We start from the raw sequence: 25,099 nt of genomic DNA, 5'->3' as shown, positions 1-25,099 counted from the left end.
TGTCACAGAGAAGACATGGACGACAACTTTACTTTCCCAGTACTCGTGGAAGGCGAGTGGAATCCTGCCCTCCCGAACCTGAGAAACAAACTAACCATTTATTTCCAAAGTAAAAAATCAAATGGTGGCGACTGCTGGGTTCAGCATGATGTTTCTGATGGCCAAAGAGCCATCGTATCGTTCAAATCAGAACAAGGTAGGCTAGTTACATGGTTTTGTGTAACCGCATAGGCCTACTGTGGTATGCTTCTTTGTTATTCTGATTCTGATGCTGCATGTTTCTGTTTCTTCAAACAGTAAGGCAAAGTGTTCTTGCAAAATGCCCACACAAGTTAAAACTTGGTCAAAATGTGTTGAATTTGTCGGTACGTCTGCCCTCTGAGACAACGGACGTCGAGGTAGGTGTGAAGCATTTAAATATATTTGACATTACATTTAACATATGGTAACTTAAATATAATCAACTAATGTCGCTGTTTGCATGTTATTTTTTAGAAATCATGTTTTCTTGAGGTCTCGGAAGATACACGTGAGTGGGTCTGGCATAGTAGGCCTACAAATAATGATTGTTTAGGAAACTCCATCTTTAAATAGCTTAGCCTATTAGGCTATGATTTAGATGCTGTAGGCTACTAACTGTAAATGGTGATATTGAAAGTGTAACATTATACCGTGATAGTTGGCTGTCAAAATCAAGTCGCTGGTTAAATGTAAGGGGTTGGACGTTTGAAAACAAAAGGATTTGTATTTTATAGTCCATCCACATACCATCTACTATATGCTCAGATTAGGCTAACTGAACTTGAATCTTAAGCGAAGATCTGTTACATTGATACAGTAGCCTATTCACTTGCTTGGATATTTTCCCCTTTTATGGCTTTTATATATAGAATCATATGGATTTTTACAAAACAAACTCTTTAATGTCAGTGAAAACATTTCTACAAAATAATGTTGGCTAATTAAAAATATATATAGTGTAAAATAAGCGATTGCATAAATATTCACCCCCCCCCCCCCCCCCCAAGTCAGCATAGTAGATGTATCTTTGGTCGCAATCACAGTACAGTCTGTGTGGATAGGTCTCAATTAGGCTTGCACATCTGGATACTGCAATTTCACACCTTTGCAAAACTGCTCAAACTCTTGTCAGGTTGCACAGGGATTGGGAGTGAACAACCCTTTTCAAGTCCAGTGAATTGAGGTCTTGGGCACTCAAGAACATTCACCTGTTCTCTTTAAATTTCTGTGTAGCTTTCTGTATGCGTCTTGCTGGGAAATAAATCTTCTCCCAAGTCGTAGTTCTCTTGCAGACTGAATCCGATTGTCCTCCAGAATTCCCCTATTTTGCTGCATTCATCTTACCCTTACCTTTAGCCTTCCTGCAGCATGATTCTGCCACCATTATGCTTCACAGTAGGGATGACGTGTTTGTGATGATGTAGTATTTCATGTCCACCAAACATAGCAGCTATTATGAGGACCAAAAAGCTTGATTTTGGAGTCCTCAGACAAAAGAACCTTCTTCCATTTGACCATGGAAGTTGGGCAAACTTTAGTCGAGATTTAATAGAAGCTTTGCCACTCTCCAAGCTTTGACTGGTGAAGAACCTGGGCAATAGTTGTTGTATGCAGAGTCTCTCCCATCTCAGCTACTGAAGCCTTTAACTCCTTTAGGGTTGTCACGGGGGCCTTAGTGGCCTCTCCCACCAGTCTTCTTGCATGGTCATCTAGTTTGTGGGGACGGCCTGCTGAAGGCAGATTTTTTTTTATTAAACTCTGGGGAATGTTCGGTAACCTGACATTTTTTGTAGCCAGGAATTCTGATTAATCAGGGACTCTCCAGACCAGGGACGGACCTGGACACTTTGAGGCCCAAGGCAAAGGATTCCGAGGCCCCTCCGAGCCCCCCCCCCCCCCCCACACACAGACACACACACATACACACACACCACAACCCTAAAACTAAAACACACTTTATTCTGTAATAATGGGACGCTGAGGCATACTCAAATACAACAAATATTTTTTGCCATAGATGACGATCAAGAAACAGTAGTAAAAACCTTTGAAAGTATTACTATGAATGGTGTGTGTGTCTGTGTGTCTGTGTGTGTGAGAGAGAGAGAGAGGGAGAGGGAGAGGGAGAGAGAGAGGGTGAAGGCTAGGGGTTTGGGGTCTCTGTGTGTGAATATACTCTATGTACTGTAGCTATGTACTGTATGAGAGTCTGTCCGTGTAGGCTATGTGTAAAAGAGAGGGAGAGAGAGTGAGAGTGAGTGTGCGTGCAAACTAAATGAGGTGTTCGATCTTCAAAAAAGCCGACATCCAAAACAATAAGCGTATGCACTGACCGAATAAACTAGCCATTTTCTGTTTATTTTTTCTCCATTTTTCATGGTCATGTAATAATGTTCAACCGTGAATCTTCTGGGTGGTTTATCTGCATTTTTGGGGAATTCAAAGTAGGGCTGGGCGATATGGACCAAAAGTCATATCCCGATATATTTAGGTTGATCTATCGATATACGATATATATCCCGATATTTTTTCTGCAAAGTTAGAGCTGTAAAATGAAATGTTCAGTCAAATATGAGTAGTTTTATTGAAAACTCACTACTCAAATAACAATAAAATGTAAACATAAAACTGGAGTGCCTTTTTTTTTTTTAAATCAAAGCTCCCTAAGGTGCACATTTAAATAAAAAAAATATCTTAAATAAAAATAGCCTATAAAATAAAATAGGCCAATCTTTTTCTGAAATAAATATATTTATATGAGAGTAGCATGCAGTTTCACAGCAGTGCAGAGAGGGGAGCAGTGCAGAGAGCTCCGGTCAGCGGCTTGCGTGGAGCAAGGATCACGGTGCAAATTTGAACTATATCGATATATGCGATATGGTCTAATTCCATATCGCATTTTAAAATATATCGATATATCTTTTATATCGATATATCGCCCAGCCCTAATTCAAAGTTATTAATTTGCACGGGGCCTTTTTTAACGATTTCAACTCGCTCTGCATCTCTTACGGTGTCTTGCCATAATAAGGGGTCGTCACTGATAACTGTAGTGCTAGGTATCGTGTTAGGGCTACTTACGTTACTGGTTTCGTTGCGGTCCAAAGCTTCTGCTACTGTGTCCGTAGCAGCACCAACAGCACCAGTGCGGACTTCGGCAGTGACAGTGATCTTGTCCCTCACGACTGTTTCACTTAGATCAACATCATAATCATCATCATCATCATCATCAGTAGAAGAATATGTAGTGCAAGTTGCTGGTGGTGGTGCATCAGTGCCAGAGCTGCTGCAGCTAGCATTAGCTACACCACCCAGCTCAGCAGATGTTGCAGATGTTGTTGCATCACTGTCCAAATTACTTTCTTCCGTGGAAGAATTCTTCGACTGGAAGAAGTTGGTTAATTTAGGCAATTTCTTTCTAAATTCTTCCTCCTCCCTTTTTCTTTTTCGTTTATCACTTCCACTCTGGAAACGTTTCATGGCTGCTGTCAATCGCTCAACTCCACACCTCACCAAGACCTCGTTCAGACTAGTTGCTGCTATGGTGACAGGAAGCGGACCTGCACTGCAGTCATTTGATTTTATGATGAGTTTATGAGCAATCATGAGGCAAAATATTTTTTCCAATCTTTATTATGGATTAGAATATATTGTTTGGATGCAGTGATCATTTATTAAAAAAAAAAAAAAAAACGATATGGGGATGACGAGGCCCCCTGGTGGCCGAGGCCCCAGGCAATTGCCTGACCATGCCTAATGGCAGGTCCGCCCCTGCTCCAGACACTTTATGCTACTATAGTATACACAGTCATTGCACTCATGTATAGGAGTCTTTATGCTACTGTAGTATACACAGTCATTGACCTCATGTATAGGAGTCTTTATGCTACTATAGTATGCACAGTCATTGCACTCATGTATAGGGGTCTTTATGCTACTGTAGTATACACAGTCATTGCACTCATGTATAGGGGTCTTTATGCTACTGTAGTATACACAGTCATTGCACTCATGTATAGGGGTCTTTATGCTACTGTAGTATGCACAGTCATTGCACTCATGTATAGGGGTCTTTATGCTACTGTAGTATACACAGTCATTGCACTCATGTGATCTTTGTCACTAATTGTGAGACTACTAGCACCAATTCGCTGGACCGCTGTTGAATTAAAAGGCAACCACTTATTTTACATTATATATTTTAAATTAATTGATATTGCTTTGCAGAAATATACTTTCACATTGGCATTAAAGAGAGTGTTTTGTTGTAAATTCTTGTTTAAAAACCCTAATTGTATTGGCCATGATTACATTTATAAAGGCAGTAAAAGGGGAAAATATCCAAGGGGTGAATACTTTATAGGCACTGTACTGTAGATCCCTGTAGGCAGACTATCCAAGTAAAGTGTTACCCAGTTTTGTCAATGTATTCAGAGTATGGCATAGGTTTTTATTAAATGTATCCTGGGGGAAAAACCCTCAGTATTCAAGAGTGTAGAAAAACTACAAACCCATTTAAGATTAATGGGCAGTTTTTTGTGACAGAAATAATGGTAGGATAATAGATGATATGAATACTTGGCCCTTCATTTCAGTTTCTATTTGCATGTATGTAAAACTAAACAAAAGTTGCTTAAAAGATTACGTTTTTATTGTAAAACATGCTCAGAACACAGCCATCATAAGAGGAAAGATGACGCCAACACATTCACTATGTTAGACCCTAAAAGAAGAAGAGCCATAGGTTAGTAGGCCTTAAAGCTGCCTTTTGTCTGTCTTTAATAAGTGTAATTATATGACAATGAATAAAAATAGCAATTAAGATTCATGGCTGACATTTTTCTACCAGCTAATCATTAAAACAGAATAGTATTGTATAAATGCTATGAGAAATGATAAAATAAATGTAGAAGTAGGCCACAATTAAGTATTAGACATTCATTATAAGAGTTTTCTTTGTTTTAGAAGTAAGGGGCAGATTCATTTATGGATGTACAATAAAACAATTCAATAGAGACAATATTTAGCACAGTTGATAAATGGATCAATACATTTATTGATAAATGTTTACTATCTATTATGTCATGACCCTATTGTGAGAACAGGCGAAGACAAGACCCTCCCTGCTGAGGAGCAGAAGGAGGATCCTGAGGACTCCCTGGCTGTAGCTGCTGTCCTGGGGAACACAGAGGAGCTGCGGCATGAGTTTCTAGAGATGTTGGTGGAGAACATCCTCAAAGGTCACGACCCCTCATCCTGGAGTGTGGAGATTGTACCTGAGATCAGCAGCGCTGTGGTGATGTTTGATAACGCAGAAGGTAGGGGGAAAACTCAGTATTTTTTATTTGGGAATCATTTTTCACCTTTTTGTTTTATTTTCAGTTGGTTCAATAACTACAATGAATAGTATGTTTATGTTTTACGTATAATGTGGTTCATGTGTTTGGTGCACCTTGCCTGCTTATGTTCTTATCTGTTACATTTACATGTCAGATGCACAGCAATTCGTCAAAATATGCCCATCAAACAAGATGTTCAGCTCGAAGAAATTAATCATCAGGCTCCTTGAGGTTCCAGTGAAAGTAAGAGCTGAAGACCTCATCAGTGACATCACATCTGACCACCTCCAGCTGTATTTCCAAAAAGATGAGGATGTAAAAGAAGATGTCGAAATGCTGGAGGAGGAACAAGCTGCCATTGTCACCTTTAGTGAGCCCAGAGGTAAGAATTTCCCATAAATCAGGCAGATTTAAATGGTATACTATTGTCTGTTTATGAATATTTTTTTTATAATGTGATTTTGACCTCTTATGTAGATGTAATGTAATACTTGTCAAAGTTTGATGTATAAAAAGCTTTGAAGGGGTCATGCTGTAGGAAACTTTTGTTTCATGTTGACTTTGAAATAAGCACCCAGCTTTTTAAATTTGACTGTTCCCTTCACTGCTTGTAATGGCCATAGGAAGGAATAGGTCATAGATCACAAGCGAATCAGAAAAGCGTGTAAGTTCTACATCACAACTGCTCACATTTATTATGGTCAAAATAAAAGCTCTGCTGAATTTTTTCCTCTGTAGGGTTTTTAGAGCATACCCGAACACCATGAGTCGGGAATTTTATAAAATAATTGAAACATGTAAGGCATGGCTCCTTTTAAAGGCTAAACTGGTAGCATGTGAAAGACCATAATGGTCATATTTCAGGAATCTTTTATTAGTTTATCTTTTTATAGATTTTTTATAATCCTTAAATCCTATTGAGAATCAGATAAGTAAAAATATCAGAGACACCTAATGATGATGTCATTCAAATATTTGTATGAAATATTTATCTTTGCAGCTGTGGCAAGAGTAATCAATAGACAGCATGTCATATCGGGACATGCTTTTAAAGTGTTCCCGTACTACGACTCTTTGGGAACGGCGGTGTATGGAAAAGACAGGCCCACCTGGAAACTTCCTGATGCTTTCACACAGGACATTGGCTTTGCTTTGCAGAAGTGCCTGCAAGAAAACCCTGAGTGTAGTGCACTGATCGACCAGGAGATGGCCAAGCTTTTCTGTGAAGTCAATCTCCAGCTTCAGCCTGTGAGCATCAGCCCCTTACCATCCTTGCTCCAGCAGAAAAAGCAAACAGCCAAGCTCATTCGCTCTTGGAGAGAACAGGCCGCTTCTGGATTTAAAGAGTTGCTCTCAAGGTTCAAGTGCCTTCAACTGCATGTTCCAGCTGTTGCGTGGAAGGAGTCGGAAGTGACGATTCTAGAAGCCATTCAGCACAAGGCTGTGTCACTGGTCCTGGACCAGTCTCAAGAATGTATGACTGTGGCAGGTCTGCCTGAGACCATAGATGGCCTTGGTGATTTAAAAACGATTGTAGAGAAAATTACTAAAAAGGCCGAAAGGGAGTTAGGTAGCCAAGCTATAGAGGTCCCTGTGGCGTCATCAGTTTACCAGCTCCTGGAACGTGGCTTACAGCAGAAGATTGCAAGTGATTTCCCAGAGCTTAAGTTCAGATACAACAAGCCAACTCAAAACATTGAATTGTATGGACTGCAAAATGAGATTTTGTCATCAAAAGCTTACATTCTAGAGGAGGTGTTGACTTTTTCCCTGAATGGGAAGCCAGTAGATCTTGATGATAGCATCATACAGTTCTTGTCTGAAGGAGACCAGGAAGAGCTAAATGAACAATTATTCATGTCACAGGGAATCAGCGCTGCACTGGAAATTAAGGGGAACAGAGTTAATCTCCTGGCCAATAAAGAGGAGGCAGTCAGGGACGCAGAGGGTCAACTAGAGAAGCTTCTGAACCACAAATGCGTTGAGGTAGAAGATCTTAATGTTTTCAGAATGACAGAGTGGCAACAGTTAGTGGATAGTTTGCAAGCATCCTCCAATCAGCCAAAAAGGAGAGTGTCAGTGCATACTGCTGGTGTACTAGTTATGGTCTGTGGCTTTGTTGACACAGTTGATGATGTACAGAAACAGTTATATGATTTTGTACATGACAACTCTTCCATAACCAGAACTGTGACAGACAGAAAGCTCATTATCAAATTTGTGCGTGAAATGAAAAAAGATACATTGAATAAGATGATCAAAGAGGACATTAAAATTGATTTCAAAGAGGATTCTGTTTCTCTGAGTGGACCCAGAGTTCTTGTGGTAGAGTGTATGCAGACAATCCAAGATCTGATCTCATCTGTCCACCATGATGTTCTGCGAGTGGCCAAACCTGGAGCGAAAAAGTCTTTCCTGGACAAAGAGCTCATTTATGAGAGCATGTCAATCACCAAATGGCACTGTTTAGTCCAGCTGGAGGATGACATGGACACACCCCAAATGGACACCTCAGGACCCGAGAGCAAGCCTGCTTATCACTTGCAAACCCCCGATGGCGTGGAGATCAGTGTCTTCAAGGCCGACATGTGCTCATTCAGAGTAGAAACTATTGTCAATGCTGCCAATGAGACCCTTCAGCATGAGGGGGGTCTGGCAGGAGCCCTCGTTCAGGCTGCTGGTCCTCAGCTCCAGGAGATGTGCAACCAGATCATCTCCAGCCGCGGGCAACTGGCCACGGGGGACGTAGTCATCACGGCAGCAGGTGGGCGACTCCGGTGCGAACACATCATCCACGCCGTTGGACCCAAGTTCAGTGGCAACAATCCACAAAGGGCCGTTGGCTTACTGAAAAGGGCAATTAAAGGCTGTTTAAGAGAGGCAGAGAGGTTTAAGTTCCACTCTTTAGCAATTCCTGCCATAAGCTCAGGTTCATTTGGATTCCCGCTAAACCTCTGTGCAGAGACCATCGTCGGGGCAATAAAGGAGCACTGTGAGGACATGTATGGCGACGGCCTACTTAAAAAAATACATCTAGTCAACAAGGATGACCAGACTGTCCAGGCCATGGAGACTGCTGTGAGAAAGATTTTTGACCGACCCGTACATCGCCAGACGGAGACCAGAAGCCAGGTCAGAACAGATCAAAACCCAGGACCGAGCCAACGCCACGGAAGAGCTCCTACGGGCAGTCCGACTCCGAGTGTGCAGACAAAAGAGGGGCTGAGCATCACACTGTTGAAAGGAAACATCCAGGATACAACAGTAGGTCACATGTTGAGATGTTTTTGTTTTCTGATGATTCAGGTTGTAACTGTAAATAAACACATGAATATATAATGTGTGCTAATATCCATGTCTGCAGACGGATGTGGTGGTGAACACAGTGGGCAGTGGTCTGAGGCTCGATCAAGGGGCTGTTTCGAATGCCCTGTTCAGAGCAGCGGGACCAGAGCTTCAGAATCTGGTGGATCAGCAGGCAGCACCTCCGGCCAATGAAGGAGCTATTATTGTCACAGAGGGCTGCAACCTCAGAAGCAATATGGTGTTCCATACTGTTGCCCCACAGTGGGATGGAGGTCAAGGCCATGCACAGAAGGTACGTCTTTGTCCCTCTACGTCTATTTTTGAGATAGATAGTACATCTTTGGTTATTCAAATACAAAAGCCCAGTGTTTCCCACAGAATTGGATTCAATTTGTGGCGGTAGCTGACTTTGACAAGGGGGGGGGGGGGGGTATTAAGATCGTTAAGATTGGTAGTGTATAGGTCTAATTGTCACTTTAAGACGTTTGAGGGAACCCTTGCAATTGTAACATAGTTGAAAGGCTGCTGATGTGTGGATGCAATTCATAACGTTTTCTACATAGTTAAAATAAAAAAAGTAAAAATCCCTCCTTGGGACAAGCACTTGAATTTTGGAAAACACTTTTCCATTTACATCGGGATTTTGCAAACATTCAATGTAGCCTACTATGCTGTGATAAGACCTTAGCAGAGTTCACTTCAATGCAGCAGTTTTGAACAATTTTGCGCAGCATGGTCACGATGCTAAGCGGATTTAATAGCAATTTAGCCAGACGTCTTCTATGCAATGCTTCTATGTGGCAACAACAATCCTTCAACAATCGTGAATATTTTGTTAAATGCACATGCAGAGGAGGGGCAGCGGGCTACGAGAGAGAGCGGGGCGGGGCAAGGAAAGGCTGCGTGCGTAAAAAGCGCAGCTCAATGGCAATGCAAGAATTTGACCTTATATTTAAATTAAATTAAATTAAATTAAATTAAACATAGAATATTCATCTGTGGCGGCCGATTTTTATTTCGTGGCGCCCCGCCACAGATTAGTCAATGTATGGGAAACACGGAAAGCCTGCTAGAACATTAGTCATCGCTAGTAAATCATGGCAACCATCTCTTATATTTCACATGGAGTGTCACTACCTGATGCAAGTCGCTACCCAGTGTGAGTTGCGCATGCTCGTAGACGGCAGTATTTCTATATAAAACAAATAACTTCAGGATTTATGCCCTTACATTTTGTAAAAATTAGCGAGAAATAACTACTATTAAATGTACACTGCACTATATTTCTTGTCCTGTCTATGCACCACCTGTCTATATTTTATATATATCACATTGCACTTTGCACTTTTGTATATATCACATTGCACATTGCTTTTTTGCACTTCTGGTTAGACGCAAACTGTATTTTGTCGACTTGTACAATGACAATAAAGTTGAATCTAATCGAATCTTATCTATTGTAAAAAACATAGTTTTTGGAACCATACGCCACGTGTGAGCATGCACGACTCACATTTGCCAGTTACATGGAGCACCAACAGAAGGCTAATTGATAAATAATCCACAGGTTTTGGGTGACATTGTAGCTGACTGCTTCGCTCAGGCGGAGCAGCACCGGCAGAGCTCTTTAACCTTCCCCGCCATTGGCACTGGAAACCTGGGCTTTCCCAGAGATGAGGTGGCCAAACTCATGTTGGACGCTGTCCTCAATTTCAGCCAGAAAAGAAGTTCAAATAACGTGCAAGAGGTGGTGTTCATTCTCCACCCTAGCGACACTCACACTACACAGGTAAGGAGCCAAAACAAATTTCTGTGCATTTTTGTTTGTGTAGTTAATACGAACAAGTGGCATCTAATCAGTGTTTGTTGCCATGTACTGCATGTCCATCACAGGCCTTTACAGATGAATTCAACCAAAGATTCTTAAACCAGGCTGCATCCTCCCAGACAAAAGGTACAGTGCCATTTTGGTCTGTACTTTGGACTTTATCAGTTGGGGTCATATAAATAGACATCAATTATAGACATTGTTTTTCCCTGCTTGTGTTTCTCAGTTACTGAAATGCAAAATCATTTTAAGCCCACTTGCATTTTCTATTTAATTATTACAGTGCATGAAAATGCACTCTTCTGTTATCCGAAGTCTTCTTCTTCTTCTTCTTCTTCCCACCAAATTTCTGCGTCTAATTCAGCTTCAACCGTTTAAAGGAGAATTCCGGTGTGATATTGACCTAAAGTGTATTGAAACATGATACCGAGTGTGAACGTATGTCTCATAGCCCATCTCGGCTTGTCCCCTGCACTCCAAAATCTGGCGCTAGTTAGCAGATGCTACCAACAGCTTTTTCAATGGTGGTGCTTCGGCATCGGGCTAGCCATGCAAATAAATCACTGTTTTACACCATTTACGAGGCTCAATGTATCTCCACACTTCATTGGTAGACTTCCGAGGGACCTGACATTTACAACGAGACATTGAGAACTTTGAAAAAGCACTGGTAGTTTACTTACAAGACGATTTATACAGACAGTATCTTCACGAAGTATAGCGTTTGCAGCCATCTTGAATTTAGTCACGATAAGTCGAGCGTCGAGTAAGAATGAACAGGTATGATAAGGGATCAGATTCCAAAAATAATTCAGTGGAAATGGATGGATTCCAGTTGCTGCTACTAGAAGAAACTGGAATCCATGCATTTCCACTGAATTATTTTTGAAACTTTCACACTTTGTAACGTAGGTCTTGAAAAGACTTGAGGAATGTATTTTTCACTTTTGTAAACTTTATACTTTTTGAGATATTAATAAAAAAACAAGCTTATTTTTCCCCATAGACTTTGTATGGGGACTATGACATCATAATGGGCTAATTAACTTGATTTGCACCTGTATCAACTTCCAGCTGCTCAACTAGGTCCCATCAAAAAGCTAGTTAAACTGATTGCACCTGTATCAACTGCTTTCTGCTCAATTAGGCCAACTCTCTCTGTGTATCTCCATTCTACAAGGATATAAGGCACATTCCATCCAACTTTCTATCCATTCATCCTCTTCAAACCATTCACTCATCTACCCATTAAACTATCCCATCAACATTCATTAAATAATCTGCCTATCAACATCCATTCAACTTTCTGTCTATCAACATCCATTACACTATCTATATTTAACTTTTAAACTATACTCTGTCTCAGGCTTTAAACATACAATCTGGCTCTACAGATCCTGTTCAACTATTTCCTCTGCTCACAACTGTTTCAAAATAAATGTCCTCACTACAATAATTCACTATTAAATAATTACTATTTATATAATAACTATTTAAACTACTCAACTATTTAACTGTTCAGCCATTTCAACTGTCAGTTGTTATCAACTATGACTTCTGCCAACTGTTATCAAATAAAAGTTTGTTTTGCATTTTATGTTAATATATATGTTTATATTTTCATGCACTGGTAATTTCCTCGAAATTACATTGTCTAGTTTACACTGAGAGTGGACACTGAGTGGAACATTCATTAATGGACAGTGACTTGCAGTCTTGAACAATCATGGAAGTCATTGCCATTTTCACAAATAACAACGACTTACACATATTTTCAATCAGTATTTTTACTTGGGTTGGATTTTGGTGTGAGCACCACCCCAAAGTGCTACATTGCAGAGGTCTTTCACCTATTTGGAGAATTTGCTGACCAATTACTCTCAAATTATTCTCAAATGATGGAAAAGAGCCTCGTATTTAACTGCAACTAATCCCAATTACCTGTGAGACACTGTAAACTGAATAACTCCCACCATGTTTGACAGGTCCATTCTCAAAGATCACATCTCCAAGTTCAGGGCTGTATCAGACAACAGTGGGGGAAGTTGTTCTCCAGATTACCACTGGGGATATCACTAAAGAGGACTCTGATGTCATAGTTAATTCCTCCAATGATACCTTTACACTGAACTCAGGTAGGCATATTTTATTTAGTATTTACATTTCTATATTTGATGTTGTATGTACAGTATGTTCTCCTTGTTTTTCAAGATTTCTGTGAGGTTTTTAATGGATAAGTATCAAATAGTCTCTGTCCTGATAAAACTGAACCAGTTATAAACACATAATTTAATTTTTTGCCACTCTTAATTCCAGGTGTCTCAAAAGCCATTCTTGATGCTGCTGGTCCAATGGTGATGCTAGAATGCCAGCAACAGGGTGTGTAAACTCTCCCTAGTGGAAAATATCACACTGTACCTTGTCCTTATAAATAATCATTATTTTTCAGTTTTGTTATTGGACAAATGCATTAATCTGTGACGTGTGAATTTGACAGGAGCTCAGCCAGGTAGAGCAATGATAATGACCCAGCCTGGCAATCTTAAGTGTAAGAAGATTCTTCATTTGCATGGGCAGACCAAGCCTCAGATGATACAAAAGATTGTTGGTGATGCAATCTCACTGTCCATTCAGAACAACATGAGGTCCATCTCCTTTCCTGCTCTTGGCACAGGTATGTGGTGACTAATTAGTGCTTTCCTGTGGCTGGAAGTAAAGCTCTGTGTTAATCTTCTGTCCCCCCTCCTGCCTGCTCCCGCAATATTCTGTCCTGCTCCCGCAAAAATGGATCATTTTTAGTCCCGCTCCTGCCTGCATCTGTAACATTATGTCCTGCTCCCGCCTGCTAAAGCCCACACACGATTGTCTACTGTATGCATTCAGTTCTGCTTTCTGTCTCACGAAAGGAGCACTTGACACTTTTGATATATTTCCCTTGAATTCCAGCAATGTTTGTCCTTTCATAGCTGTACAATGTGTGCATAGCCCCCATGACGCTTCAGGTCTGATGTTCCAGATTTGTATATGTTGGTAGGGTATGTTAACACCCTTTGACATTTGCCACAGCAGGTAATCGATTCCACTTGCTGTCACTCACAACTGAGAGAGACTGCCAAATGTCTGATTTTAAGTTTCTTGGTTCTGAATGTAATTTTCTTTAGAAAGGCAACATCTAAAAATTGCCTACTAGTGTTGCACCTCTTCCTCTGTCATGCTTTTGAACGCAGCAGCAGGAAATAATTGATCACAGATAAACGACAACATCCGTCAGTTAGGCTGCTTAAAACCTTTTTTTTTATTGCTGCCATACAGAGCTTCCAGCATGACTATAATTATTTATGCTACTTTAATCATTTCCCTTTTTTATTTTACACACATGTACAATTTGCAGGAGTGCAGCGAATAATCCTTTTATCCTGCTCCTGCAAACGCTCCTCTTTCATCCCGCACCCACACTCCAAACCTGGTACTCTTTTACGTCGCAACCTGCGTTCTCTTGGGACCCCTGCAGGACCCCTTTAGCTGGGAGTAATTCAGGAAAGGGGAAAAAGCATGATATTGACTTTTGTGGTCACAATCTCTATTGTCACTTACAGTGTCTTGTTTGCTTGTCTGTTTCCGGTGTAGGGCAAGGCAACGTGGCTCCTGGACTGGTGGCGGACGCCATGCTGGACGCAGTGGTAGATGTGGTGGGACAGAAACCTGTGTCTTCCCTGCAGCTGATCCGCATCGTCATCTTCCAGGCCCCAATGCTGGCAGAGTTTTACAAGAGCATGCAGAAAAAAGAGGGTTCCAACAAGCCAGTGAAAGAGGGCATGGGTGCTAAGATTATGTGTATGTTGTCTTTATATGCTTTTTATATGTTTTTTTAGGTTTCACAAGCATTGGTTGTTATATCGACGATGTAATGTCTTGATACTACTGTAGTATGTTGTCACACAAATCAAACATCCAGTGCATTCATTATTGAACTTATGATCTTCATACACCTAATATTACATTATGATTAGTCTTAGATTTGTCTAAGATGCAACATTATCTTACCTTCACAAAGTACATTTGAAAAGCCATAATCATCTTACTTATGTTGCAATCCCAATTCACCCTGATAGCAATAAAACTATACCATCTGTTCCTACAGCAAGCCTTAAATCATTCTTCACTGGACCATGGGTCAAAGACGCCAAACCCCAGAAAAGTGAAGATATTGCCTTTGAGGGCAAAGTGTTGGTCCCAGCCTTCTTCCACATCTGTGGGGAGTCACAAGCCAACGTTGACGAAGTCAAGAAATGGATCGAAGAGCTGATCTCCCAAGACTTGTTCATAGACACCATCACAGACGATATGCTTTTAAATTTGCCCAGCAGTGACATTAAGATCATCCAAGACCTTCAGGAGAAGTATGACGTGAAGATGACCCTGACCACCGACTCACAGGGCACGATGGGTGCAGACGATGCCACCCTGACCATTGAGGGCCTCAGCAGAGACGTAGCGGCATCCTCCAGAGAGGTGCAGAAGATCCTGAGCAAGAGCCGGGAGCGGGAGAGTCTGGAAAGGCAGATGGAACTCACCAGTAACCTGGTGGAGTGGCAGTATAAGGTTCAAGGCCAATACCAAGCATTTGATCCCGAGAACAACTTACGTCTTGAGCAAGCCAAGGAGAAGAGGCAAAGACAGGTAGAGGTCACTATTCAAGGCCAGAAGTATACGGCCACTCTACCTGATGGGCCTGCTGTGGACATCCATAGGAACCAAGTCAAACTGAAGCGAGTAGATAAATTACAAGGTAATGCTTCCTTTAAACAAAGTTTTGTTGGTCTAGTTGGTCAACCATCATGTTGGTCAAATAAGCTGGTCAACCAGCAAACCACCTTAAGCTGGCCAGACTTGTTTTTTTCAGCTGGGTGGTTTTATCCCCACATTTATGCACACATACTCAGCTATATAGAAGTTGTATTAAGCTCCGTCAAAACGTTGTCATCTTTACGGTGATGCCTACCTATTCATTATGCTTTTCGGTTATTCAGGCAACAAAGTTACTATTAATGGTGCTCAATCAATTAAAACATTTTACACACAAAGAAACAAAATGTGAAATGATATAGTAGAACCATCAGGAGAGGGGCATAGTATCACTGATATACTCTATGTGATTTTCCTTCCTGCTGATATACTCTGTGATTTTCCTTCCTGCTGTCAAGGTGACACCAGTGTTCCTGATAACTGGGATGACATGACTCCCAACTCGCAGTGCCAAGTGTTTCTCCTGCAAAATAACAGCCAGGAATATCTTCATGTTCAGAAACTTTTCCTTAAGTCTTGCCGTAATGCCATTCTGAAGGTATGCTTTTACTAGCGATCTAGATATTGCATTTCAGCAGTTTAGTGTTCATATAGTCTACATGGTTTTCAATTAAATGTTTGGGTCTCATAGTTTAAACATTTTTTCATAATGTGAATGTCTCATATTTTTGCTTTTCAGATTGAGAGAGTACAAAACCCATACTTATGGAGAAACTACGAGATCAAAAAGCAAGCCATGGAGGTTAAAAATGGCCACAAGAACAATGAGAGGCAACTGTTTCATGGAACCAGCCAGCCAACCATAAACCACATCAACCACAATGGGTTTAACCGCAGCTATGCTGGCAAAAATGGTAAACATATCTATTGGTCCTCATGCAAAAAAATGCTTTGGAGTCAGCTGGATGTTGATGTGATAGTCCCAAAGTGTGACGTAGCGTTTCCATGACTGCAGAATCACTGGATCTAAACAAACTTTCGAAGTGGCATAAATAGCATTGAATGTAGACATGTGGCATCATTTCTAGCTAATAAAAATAAATATATCCATTTAAACGTGTTTTACCTGCTAGGCAGCAGCTTAGCCACATAACACGGATTCCCTGGCAGGTATAATAGAAAGAAACAAAATTCCAGTGGATATTTCATGTCTTCTCAAAGACTGGCGGCTGTTAAGAGCGACGGTTTTTGCCAAAAAAATAAAGCCAAAATACATCCGTGAATTTAAGGATTTTAACCGCATGCTGTGAAGTTACATGCAGATCTCTTTTACGGAGGAAACCCATGCTAAAATAAAACTCTGTAGTCACGAATTTGATCGTGTTGGTATGAATATATGTTGTAGTATGTGATTCCTACAGTGTAAAAAAAATATACTAACGTCTTAGAAACGTAAAATTATTGAAATAGATTAAGAAAGCCACCGCTATGGTGATTTCTAATGGTAGATTGATTTGTTTAGATCCAGTGAAATTGCTGCCTTGGCTTAGGTACTTTATTGGACTGAGAAATTGTGGATGTTCTTGTAAGAACATTATTGATGATGATTTAATGTGTTTACTTATCCACCAGTGTTGTATTGTACATTTGTACCATCTTCTGTTGCAGCTGCTGCGTATGGCAATGGCACCTACTTCGCAGTCCATGCTAAGTATTCTGCGGCCAACACCTACTCAGTTCCAGATGCTCAGGGACAAAAGTACATGTACCTGTGTCGAGTCCTCACAGGCGACTTCACAGCGGGGCGAGGGGGAATGATTGTCCCCCCTGCTAAAAACACCACCACTGCCGACCTCTATGATACTGTAACTGACAACCCCATTGCACCATCCATGTTTGTCGTCTTTAATGACATTCAGGCATATCCTGAGTATTTGATCACTTTTCAATGAGGTAGCAAAGGGACAAATGTGTATCCAATATTTCACCTGTTCATTGGTTGTTTATTGGTTGTTACCATATTCTTCTATCCAGGAAACTGCTTGGGATACCAGTTTGCACCAATTCAAATCAAATGCACAAGTAAACATAGAGAGACATCTAACGATTGTTCATAACTCTATCATGGTATATAAAGTTAATAAATGTTGTGTATACACAAAATAGTTTTCATTGAAACTGAACTAACATGAATATGGGAATGTTTGTGATGTCAACCATGTGCCTAATATGTTCTCTCTAGCATGTGTCATTTATAATATATAGGATAAAAGTGACATTTCCAAGTCTTGCATCTTGTCATAACGTCTTTTAAAGGTTTTTTTTTAAGATTTTTGTGTGACAGGGAACTTTTAGGGTGTTTTGGGTGTCTCCACCACACTTTGTCTTTTCAGACACACTGTCATTTCCATCACAACACATATTTTAAACATAAAAATAATACAACATGCATTTCTGGAAAATTAATACATTTTATATTTTGGCAGATATGTGTAATATTTAATAAAATACATTTGGAACAGACAGTAGATGTTAAGGTATTTTTGCTTGAAAACATACGTTTTGTTGTGTGATGGAAATGCCAGTTAGACTTTTGGAATAAAATGGCAAATAATAAGAAGACAAAGAATAAACTGAATCTAGTGGAATGGCTGCGGCTCGATCGACATCTTGTTTTACACCATGTTCATTCAGAGTCCATTATAACTGATGGTGAATATAGACAAATAAAAACCATTATAGACCCAGATGAGGCCAATGGAAACAAATGTAACTTAGTGATAAATATAAGACCTTATTGTCTGAATTGCTTGTTATATGGCAGTTTGACATGCCAGGAAATGTTATTTTATAGTCTATGTCAGGGATGTCAAAGTCAAATACATTAGAGGGCCAAAAAAACAAATTTGCTACAAGCCGAGGGCCGGACTGGTTCAATGTTTATTAAAACATATTAAAATGACTGCATGTAACTTATTGAACCAAGATGTGTACTGTATTTTATTTAATGATTAAATTAATAATGACTGTGACTGAAGTGCGGGCAAAGTTTGCACAGAAATGTACGATTTTTCCCATCCTCACCGACCTTGTCATAAAACTTGTTTAAATGATCATACAATGCCTCCTTGCTGCTTTGTCGTCTACATCAGCCTTTCTCAAACTTCTTTGACCTGAGGCCCAGTTAAGGCATACTTTGGGGTCATAGGGCCCACCTACATGAACCCACCCACCATCAAATTATCATAATGAAATCACAATTATTATTATTTTTATACTATATTGCTATACATGCACTTAAAAACAGTCAATGTTTAAAGTGCTAAGATTGTTCACAAACGTTTGTGAAAACATGCACATCAGAGTACTGCTTTACTAATTTAAAATATAATTAGGCCTACAATAGTTTCATTGTTTTTGCATTGTTGCATGATGCTTGCATGAGAAACACTTCTCAAAACAACAGCAGTTATATGGGTGCGGTTGTTTTGGGATGTTTCCCTCATGCAAGCATCATACACTGATAGAATATTTATCTGCTAATTACATTTCATTTGAATGCCTGAATGTAAGGATTCAGGAAACACAATACCAGCTTTTGTGAATGGTAAATGGCGGATCAGATCATGCGTAAATCACTGATCTGGAGATCTTTAACTAAGACTAATTAATAGCTTTTGGCTGACTTTAATACTTAATGCCAAACAGTGTTTTATATAGGCTGTGCTCTGTTTTTTTATGGAAGTAGCATAAATCCACGTCGTTCTATTAAATGTCGTTTCATAATTAAATAGCCTTCCAATAGGTTGAAGCTTAGCTTTGCTACCAGCGTGCACACGCATGCATTGAATAAACGCCCATACCACGACTTAATTCTATACCTCTATGTTTGATGACACCAAACAAATATTTCCTACTAATTGCAGAAATGTTTGTTTTCTTTTTCTGTCCGCGGCTCCTTGATCAATTGCGCAGCAAATTATCAGACGATGGCCTGGTGTTACATGGCAACTGGCACCCATGTTAACTGGCTGCGTTGGTGACGTTTCTTTGACAGATGTGGCCGCTTGCAGATTTGTCACTTTCTGGTGGAAACTGGAGACGAACAAATACAACTATGCATGACATATTTAAATGTCAAAATGGTCTCTAGTACGCTACATGCACTGGACCATAAATATGCCACCAAAAAAAAAAATGTCTGCGTCTTTGCTCCGGAGCTTCGCTCGTTGTAAACCAACCAATCAGCACGCAGGTCATCTAAATATTCATGAGCATACCATAAAAGGAAGAAAACCTCTCGTTTCATTCTAAGGCTTTTAACCAGGCTTGCATTAGGCCGCATAGAACAGCACATATGCCATTTTCAGCCCAACCAATGTTACACACCCTATTCAGAGACCTTAAGGACCAGCACAAAATACCCTATATCATCATTCTATCACCCCTTTAACAGCCTAATAATAACTCCACGTGGGTATCGAACCTGCTTCCTAAATGAAACCTTTTACATGATTACCATTCATCTACGTACTTGAGCCACGAACAGCTGATAAGTCATAGTGAATTTTACTTGACTTACTCTATACAATTAGAAGAAGTCAGGTAATGATTGTAGCAAGTTAACACGGCTGATGGTGTTGTCTTGCTACAGCAGTTGCCCAAGCCAGTAAGTCTTCAAAGTACCATGGTTAAGTTTTCAAACATTTCACTGACTGCTGGTCATGCTCTCTGTGGCCACCTAGTATCTGTAGCCTAAATTGAGGAAGCGTTGCTGGTCTAAAAATAAATAAATAGTAATAAAAAAAACGTGTGATGGGGAGGACTGAACCTATGTCGACTGCGTGAAAAAGCAATGCATAGGCATTAACCTGTTGCGCCACAGGAGAGGCACCCAACGCGAGAACATCAAACCCATGTTTACATGTCAGTAACATTAACGTTAATAGCCTATAAGCCTAAGAGTTTTGACTCTCCCTGTGCGCAAATTTTGTGTAAAATATGGACACGTTATAGACTTCTCCTGCCCATTGCAGTGTGCGTTTCAATGCCTGTGTTTCATGAACTGAATTGATCTAAAGTGCATTTTACTCAGGATAATTCCTTTAAGACTACAGATCCTGTTCAACTGTTTCCTCTGCCCACAACTGTTTCAAAATAAAAGTCTCCACTACAATAATTCCCTATTAAATAATTTAACCATTTAAACTATCCATCTATTTAACTGTTCAACTATTCCAACTGTCAGTTATCATCAACTATGCCTCTAGCCTACTATATTAAACCACCACCTACCTAGCAACCAATTTAGCAACCATTGAAATTAAGCATATATGTCAGTTTCCATAGCAACCAAGATGATTATACTAGCAAACCACTGTAGTAACTCCTTTATTTCTGATAGTAGCCACCATGGACACCCTAGCAACAACCTAGAAACGACTTCAAGTACCCTAGCAACAGCCTAGCAACCACATTCCATTAAAACCTAGCAACCAACATCATTAACCTAGCAACTAGCATAGCAACCACCATAACTACTCTAGCAACAGTCAGTTGTCATCAACTTTGACTCCAGTCAACTGTTTCCTCTCCCCACAACTGTTTCAAAATAAAAGTCTTCACTGCTATAATCCCCTATTAAATTATTTAACCATTTAAACTATCCAACTTTTTAACTGTTCAACTATTCCAACTGTCAGTTATCATCAACTATGCCTCTAGCCTACTATATTAAACCACCACCTACCTAGCAACCAATTTAGCAACCATTGAAATTAAGCATATATGTCAGTTTCCATAGCAACCAAGATGATTATACTAGCAAACCACTGTAGTAACTCCTTTATTTCTGATAGTAGCCACCATGGACACCCTAGCAACAACCTAGAAACGACTTCAAGTACCCTAGCAACAGCCTAGCAACCACATTCCATTAAAACCTAGCAACCAACATCATTAACCTAGCAACTAGCATAGCAACCACCATAACTACTCTAGCAACAGTCAGTTGTCATCAACTTTGACTCCAGTCAACTGTTTCCTCTCCCCACAACTGTTTCAAAATAAAAGTCTTCACTGCTATAATCCCCTATTAAATTATTTAACCATTTAAACTATCCAACTTTTTAACTGTTCAACTATTCCAACTGTCAGTTGTCATCAACTATGACTCCCGTCAACTGTTTCCTCTGCCCAAAGCTGTTTCAAAATAAAAGTCCTCACTACAATAATTCTCACTAAAAGTCCTCACTAAAATATTTGAAACATTTAAACTATCCAACTATTTAACTGTTCAGCCAATCCAACTGTCGTCATCAGCTATGACTCCCGCCAATTGTGTCCTCTGCCCACAACTGTTTGGCAGCCTGGGCTTTTCAGTCAACTAGTGTGATCAACTCCCAATCTACATTCAACTTTTAAACTGTCTACTTTTAAACTATCAACTTTTATTAAGCTGTGCAACCACCATGTCTGTCCTAGCGTCATTTTCATGCACTCGTAATTCCCTGGAATTACATTCTCTAGTTTTAATTGAAATTCTTGTGCCTCAGAGTTTGAACAATTTATTAAGCGTTAATTTTTTTTTTTAGTGCCGTGAATGTCTCATATTTTTGCTTTTCAGATTGAGAGAATCCTAAACCTGGACATGTGGAGGAAATACAAGATCAAAAAGCAAGACATGGAAGTTAAAAATGGCCACAAGATCAATGAGAGGCAGCTGTTTCATGGAACCAGCCAGCCAAACATTAACCAGATCAACCACAATGGGTTTACTCAGAGGTTTGCTAGCAGTTTTGGTAAACACATCTATTGGTCCTCATGCAAACAATTTGCTAAGGAGTGAGCTGGATGTTGGTGTTATTCAGAGACGTGTCAAACTAATATTAACCATTGTCATGATCATTCTTATGGTCATTATCTTTTTCTCTGCATGGCTAGCAGATCATTGCTTGATGATATAAGCGGCTTTTACTACACACTTATGAGCAAACAAGGCATATAAAGGTTTATCATGTGCTGCTGTGCTGTCATATACTTCTTTCTCTTTTTCCAGCGTATATACAGCGGGGAAAATAACTATTGAACACGTCAACATTTTTTTCAGTAAGTATACTTCCAGTGTGGCTATTCACATGAAATTTTCTCCAGACATTAGTATTAACTTAATCCACACATGTTAAAAAATCCAAACATTAATGTCCATAAGTAGAGTTATGAGTAAAAAAGTGGAATGCCACAGGTAAACAGTATTGAACACGCCTACTGAAATTTCTTAAATACTTTGTGGAAAAGCCATTATTTGTAATGAGAGATTCAACGCATTTCCTGTATGACTAAACTAATCAGTTGCAGTATTCAGGTGTGATTTTGGCCCATTCTTTTAAACAGATAGTCTTTTGATATTGAAGATTCCAGGGGTCCCACTTGTAAATCCTGATCTTTAGGTAACTTCCAAAATTGTTCAATTGGATTAAAGTCAGGGCCTTGATTTCCTTTCTCTGAAACCAATTGAGAGTTTCCTTTGCTGAATGCTTTGGATCATTGTCCTGCTGGAAGGTCTAGCCACGTCTCATACTCATCGTCCTGGTGGATGGCACGATTCTCCCAGGAAATCGCTCTGTGAAACTGTGTGAAGTCTGCCAGTACTATGAGATGAAAAACAGCCCCACGCCTTGATGCCTCCACCTCCAAACCTCACTGTTAGTAAGGTATTTTTAGGGTGATGCACAGTGCCATTTCTCCTCCAAATATGGTGTGTAGTATGACATCCAAAAAGTTAACATTTTCTTTCGCCTGACCAGAATACATTCTCTCAGTATTTCATAGGCTTGTCCAAATGTTGTGTAGCAAACTTTCAACGAGTTTCGACATGTTTTTCTTCAGTAATAGAGTCATGCGGGGTGAGCATGCATAGAGGCCATGACGGTGGAGTGCATTACCTATGATTTTCTCTGTAACAATTGAACCTGCTGCCTCCAAGTCTTTCTGGAGCTTTCTCCAAGTTGTCCTTGGCTATTAGGCTACACTTCTGACTATTCTTCTGACTTCCTGGTCAGAAATCCTGTGAGGAGATCCTGTGCATGGCTGATTGATGATGCAGTGATGTTCCTTCCACTTGCAGATAATGGCTCCAATACTGCTTACTGGATGATTCTTAAGTTTTGAAATGCATCTGTAACCAGTTCCACTGATATGTTTTGCAATAATAATGTTGCAAAGGTCTTGGAAGAGCTCTTTGCATTTACCCATTATGAAATGTTTATTGTGTGACACCTTGGTAATGAAAAACCTTTTTATAGCTCATAATATGTACTGATACATCTTATATTAATTTGCACAGATATGAGGGATAATTACTCTCTAACTGTGTATAGATTCCAGCTCATTCCTTGCCTTTGTGTACTGCTTTTTCTTAGCGTGTTCAATACTTTTTTTCCCTGTGCCATTCCACTTTTTTGCTCATAACTCTACTTATGGACATTAATGTTTGGATTTTTTTATATGTGTGGATTACCTAAGTTAATACTAATGTCTGGTGAAAATTTCATGCAAATAGCCTCATTGGAAGTATACTTACTGAAAAAAATGTTGACGTGTTCAATACTTATTTTCCCCGCTGTACATCATGTAATTGTCGGTGTAACAATCAACATTTTTCCTTTTCTGCAGGATGGTTGGTGGTTTTATTAATAGTCATATCATAGAGATGTTACTTATTACACACATAGTCCATGATAACTGGCTGTGAATATCTACATTATTTTCCCTTTTTAACCCAAAACATCTGGGGGGGGCCGTATGAAATCTCCATCCTCAGACTGAGAAATTGTAGATGTTCTTGAAATAATATTATCGATGATTTGATACATACGTTTACTTATCCACCAGTGTTGTATTATAAGTGTGTATCATCTTCTGTTGCAGTTGCTGGATTTATCAATGGCACCTACTTTGCAGTCAATGTCAGTTATTCTGCGAGTGACAACTACTCAGTTCCAGATGCTCAGGGACAAAAGTACATGTACCTGTGTCAGGCGACTTCACGACAGGGCGTCAGGGAATGATGGTCCCCCCTGCTAAAAACACCACCATTGCTGACCTCTATGATACTGTAACTGACAATCCCAATGCACCATCCCTATTTGTTGTCTTAAATGACATTCAGGCATATCCTGAGTATTTGATCACTTTTAAATGAGGTAGCAAACGGACAAATGTGTATCCAAGATTTCACCTGTTCTTTGGTCATTTATCTTTTTCAGCATTTTCTCCTGCTTACAGTGCCTTTGCTGTGGAACAGTTTGGAATGTCTTCAGTGAACAAAATCTATATCACAGATTTGAAGATGAGTGTTTACACAATAGCTTTTAACTGTCAAATTAAGATATTTCTTTACAGTAGAATTTTCTGTGGTCTATTAGATTGGCTCAATCCAAGAGGGCTCCAAGGGCTCAATCCAAACTGACATGAGTGTGTTATTTAAGAAAAGATTTCTGTTCCTTCAGGTATTCTATTGTCATTTTTCCGTCTTCTTCTATCCGGGAAACTGCTTGGGATATCAATTTCACAATTAACATTACTTTTCTTTCACATTGGCATTAAGGAGGGGATTTTTGTCAATTATTGTAAAAACGGCCAAGAAATTGATTAAGATTCCTTCTAAAACTGATAGTTCCAGTCCTTGATTGTGATTGGCTGAATCGCGTTCAATGCCGTTGTAAAATCCAGCACAAACATACACCTTGACCGCATTTCGTTCTACATTACTGCGCTACCATAACTTGATACAAAAGTTAAAGTAGCTGTGTTTTGACGTTGCTTGGCAACCATTCAGATAGAGGAAATATATTTCTTG

At 39.8% G+C, this 25,099-nt stretch overlaps 1 protein-coding gene across 3 annotated transcripts; it reads left to right on the top strand.

The window, feature by feature from the left end:
- Window positions 1-15: 15 nt before the first annotated feature.
- On the top strand, window positions 16-17,525 carry parp14rs1 (poly(ADP-ribose) polymerase family member 14-related sequence 1). 3 transcript variants are annotated; one of them, XM_042073056.1, is made up of 18 exons: window positions 16-196; window positions 298-398; window positions 496-529; window positions 4,691-4,765; window positions 5,127-5,339; window positions 5,515-5,742; window positions 6,361-8,624; window positions 8,725-8,958; window positions 10,234-10,455; window positions 10,560-10,620; window positions 12,480-12,629; window positions 12,811-12,873; window positions 12,992-13,168; window positions 14,122-14,328; window positions 14,636-15,283; window positions 15,699-15,838; window positions 15,980-16,154; window positions 16,909-17,525. In XM_042073056.1, exons 1-18 carry the CDS (start codon window positions 16-18, stop codon window positions 17,190-17,192), a joined length of 5,457 nt encoding a protein of 1,818 aa, XP_041928990.1. In that variant the 3' UTR covers window positions 17,193-17,525. The 3 variants fall into 3 exon arrangements, with proteins under 3 accessions (XP_041928990.1, XP_041928980.1, XP_041928999.1); XM_042073046.1 differs by having other exon boundaries at window positions 5,118-5,339; XM_042073065.1 differs by lacking the exon at window positions 4,691-4,765.
- The last annotated feature ends 7,574 nt before the right edge of the window (window positions 17,526-25,099 follow it).

Source organism: Alosa sapidissima, chromosome 2, assembly GCF_018492685.1.
Source record: "Alosa sapidissima isolate fAloSap1 chromosome 2, fAloSap1.pri, whole genome shotgun sequence".
Classification (NCBI taxonomy): domain Eukaryota; kingdom Metazoa; phylum Chordata; class Actinopteri; order Clupeiformes; family Clupeidae; genus Alosa; species Alosa sapidissima.
The sequence above is the reverse complement of the archived record's forward strand: the minus strand, read 5'-3'. Positions and strand labels throughout refer to the sequence as shown.

Bases quoted from the DNA above. Each gene is read 5' to 3' on its own strand.
- parp14rs1 (XM_042073046.1), top strand. From the start codon at position 16: ATGGACGACAACTTTACTTTCCCAGTACTCGTGGAAGGCGAGTGGAAT. The intron at 5,743-6,360 runs GTAAGAATTTCC...TTATCTTTGCAG, and splicing joins CACCTTTAGTGAGCCCAGAG to CTGTGGCAAGAGTAATCAAT. The intron at 10,621-12,479 runs GTACAGTGCCAT...CATGTTTGACAG, and splicing joins TGCATCCTCCCAGACAAAAG to GTCCATTCTCAAAGATCACA.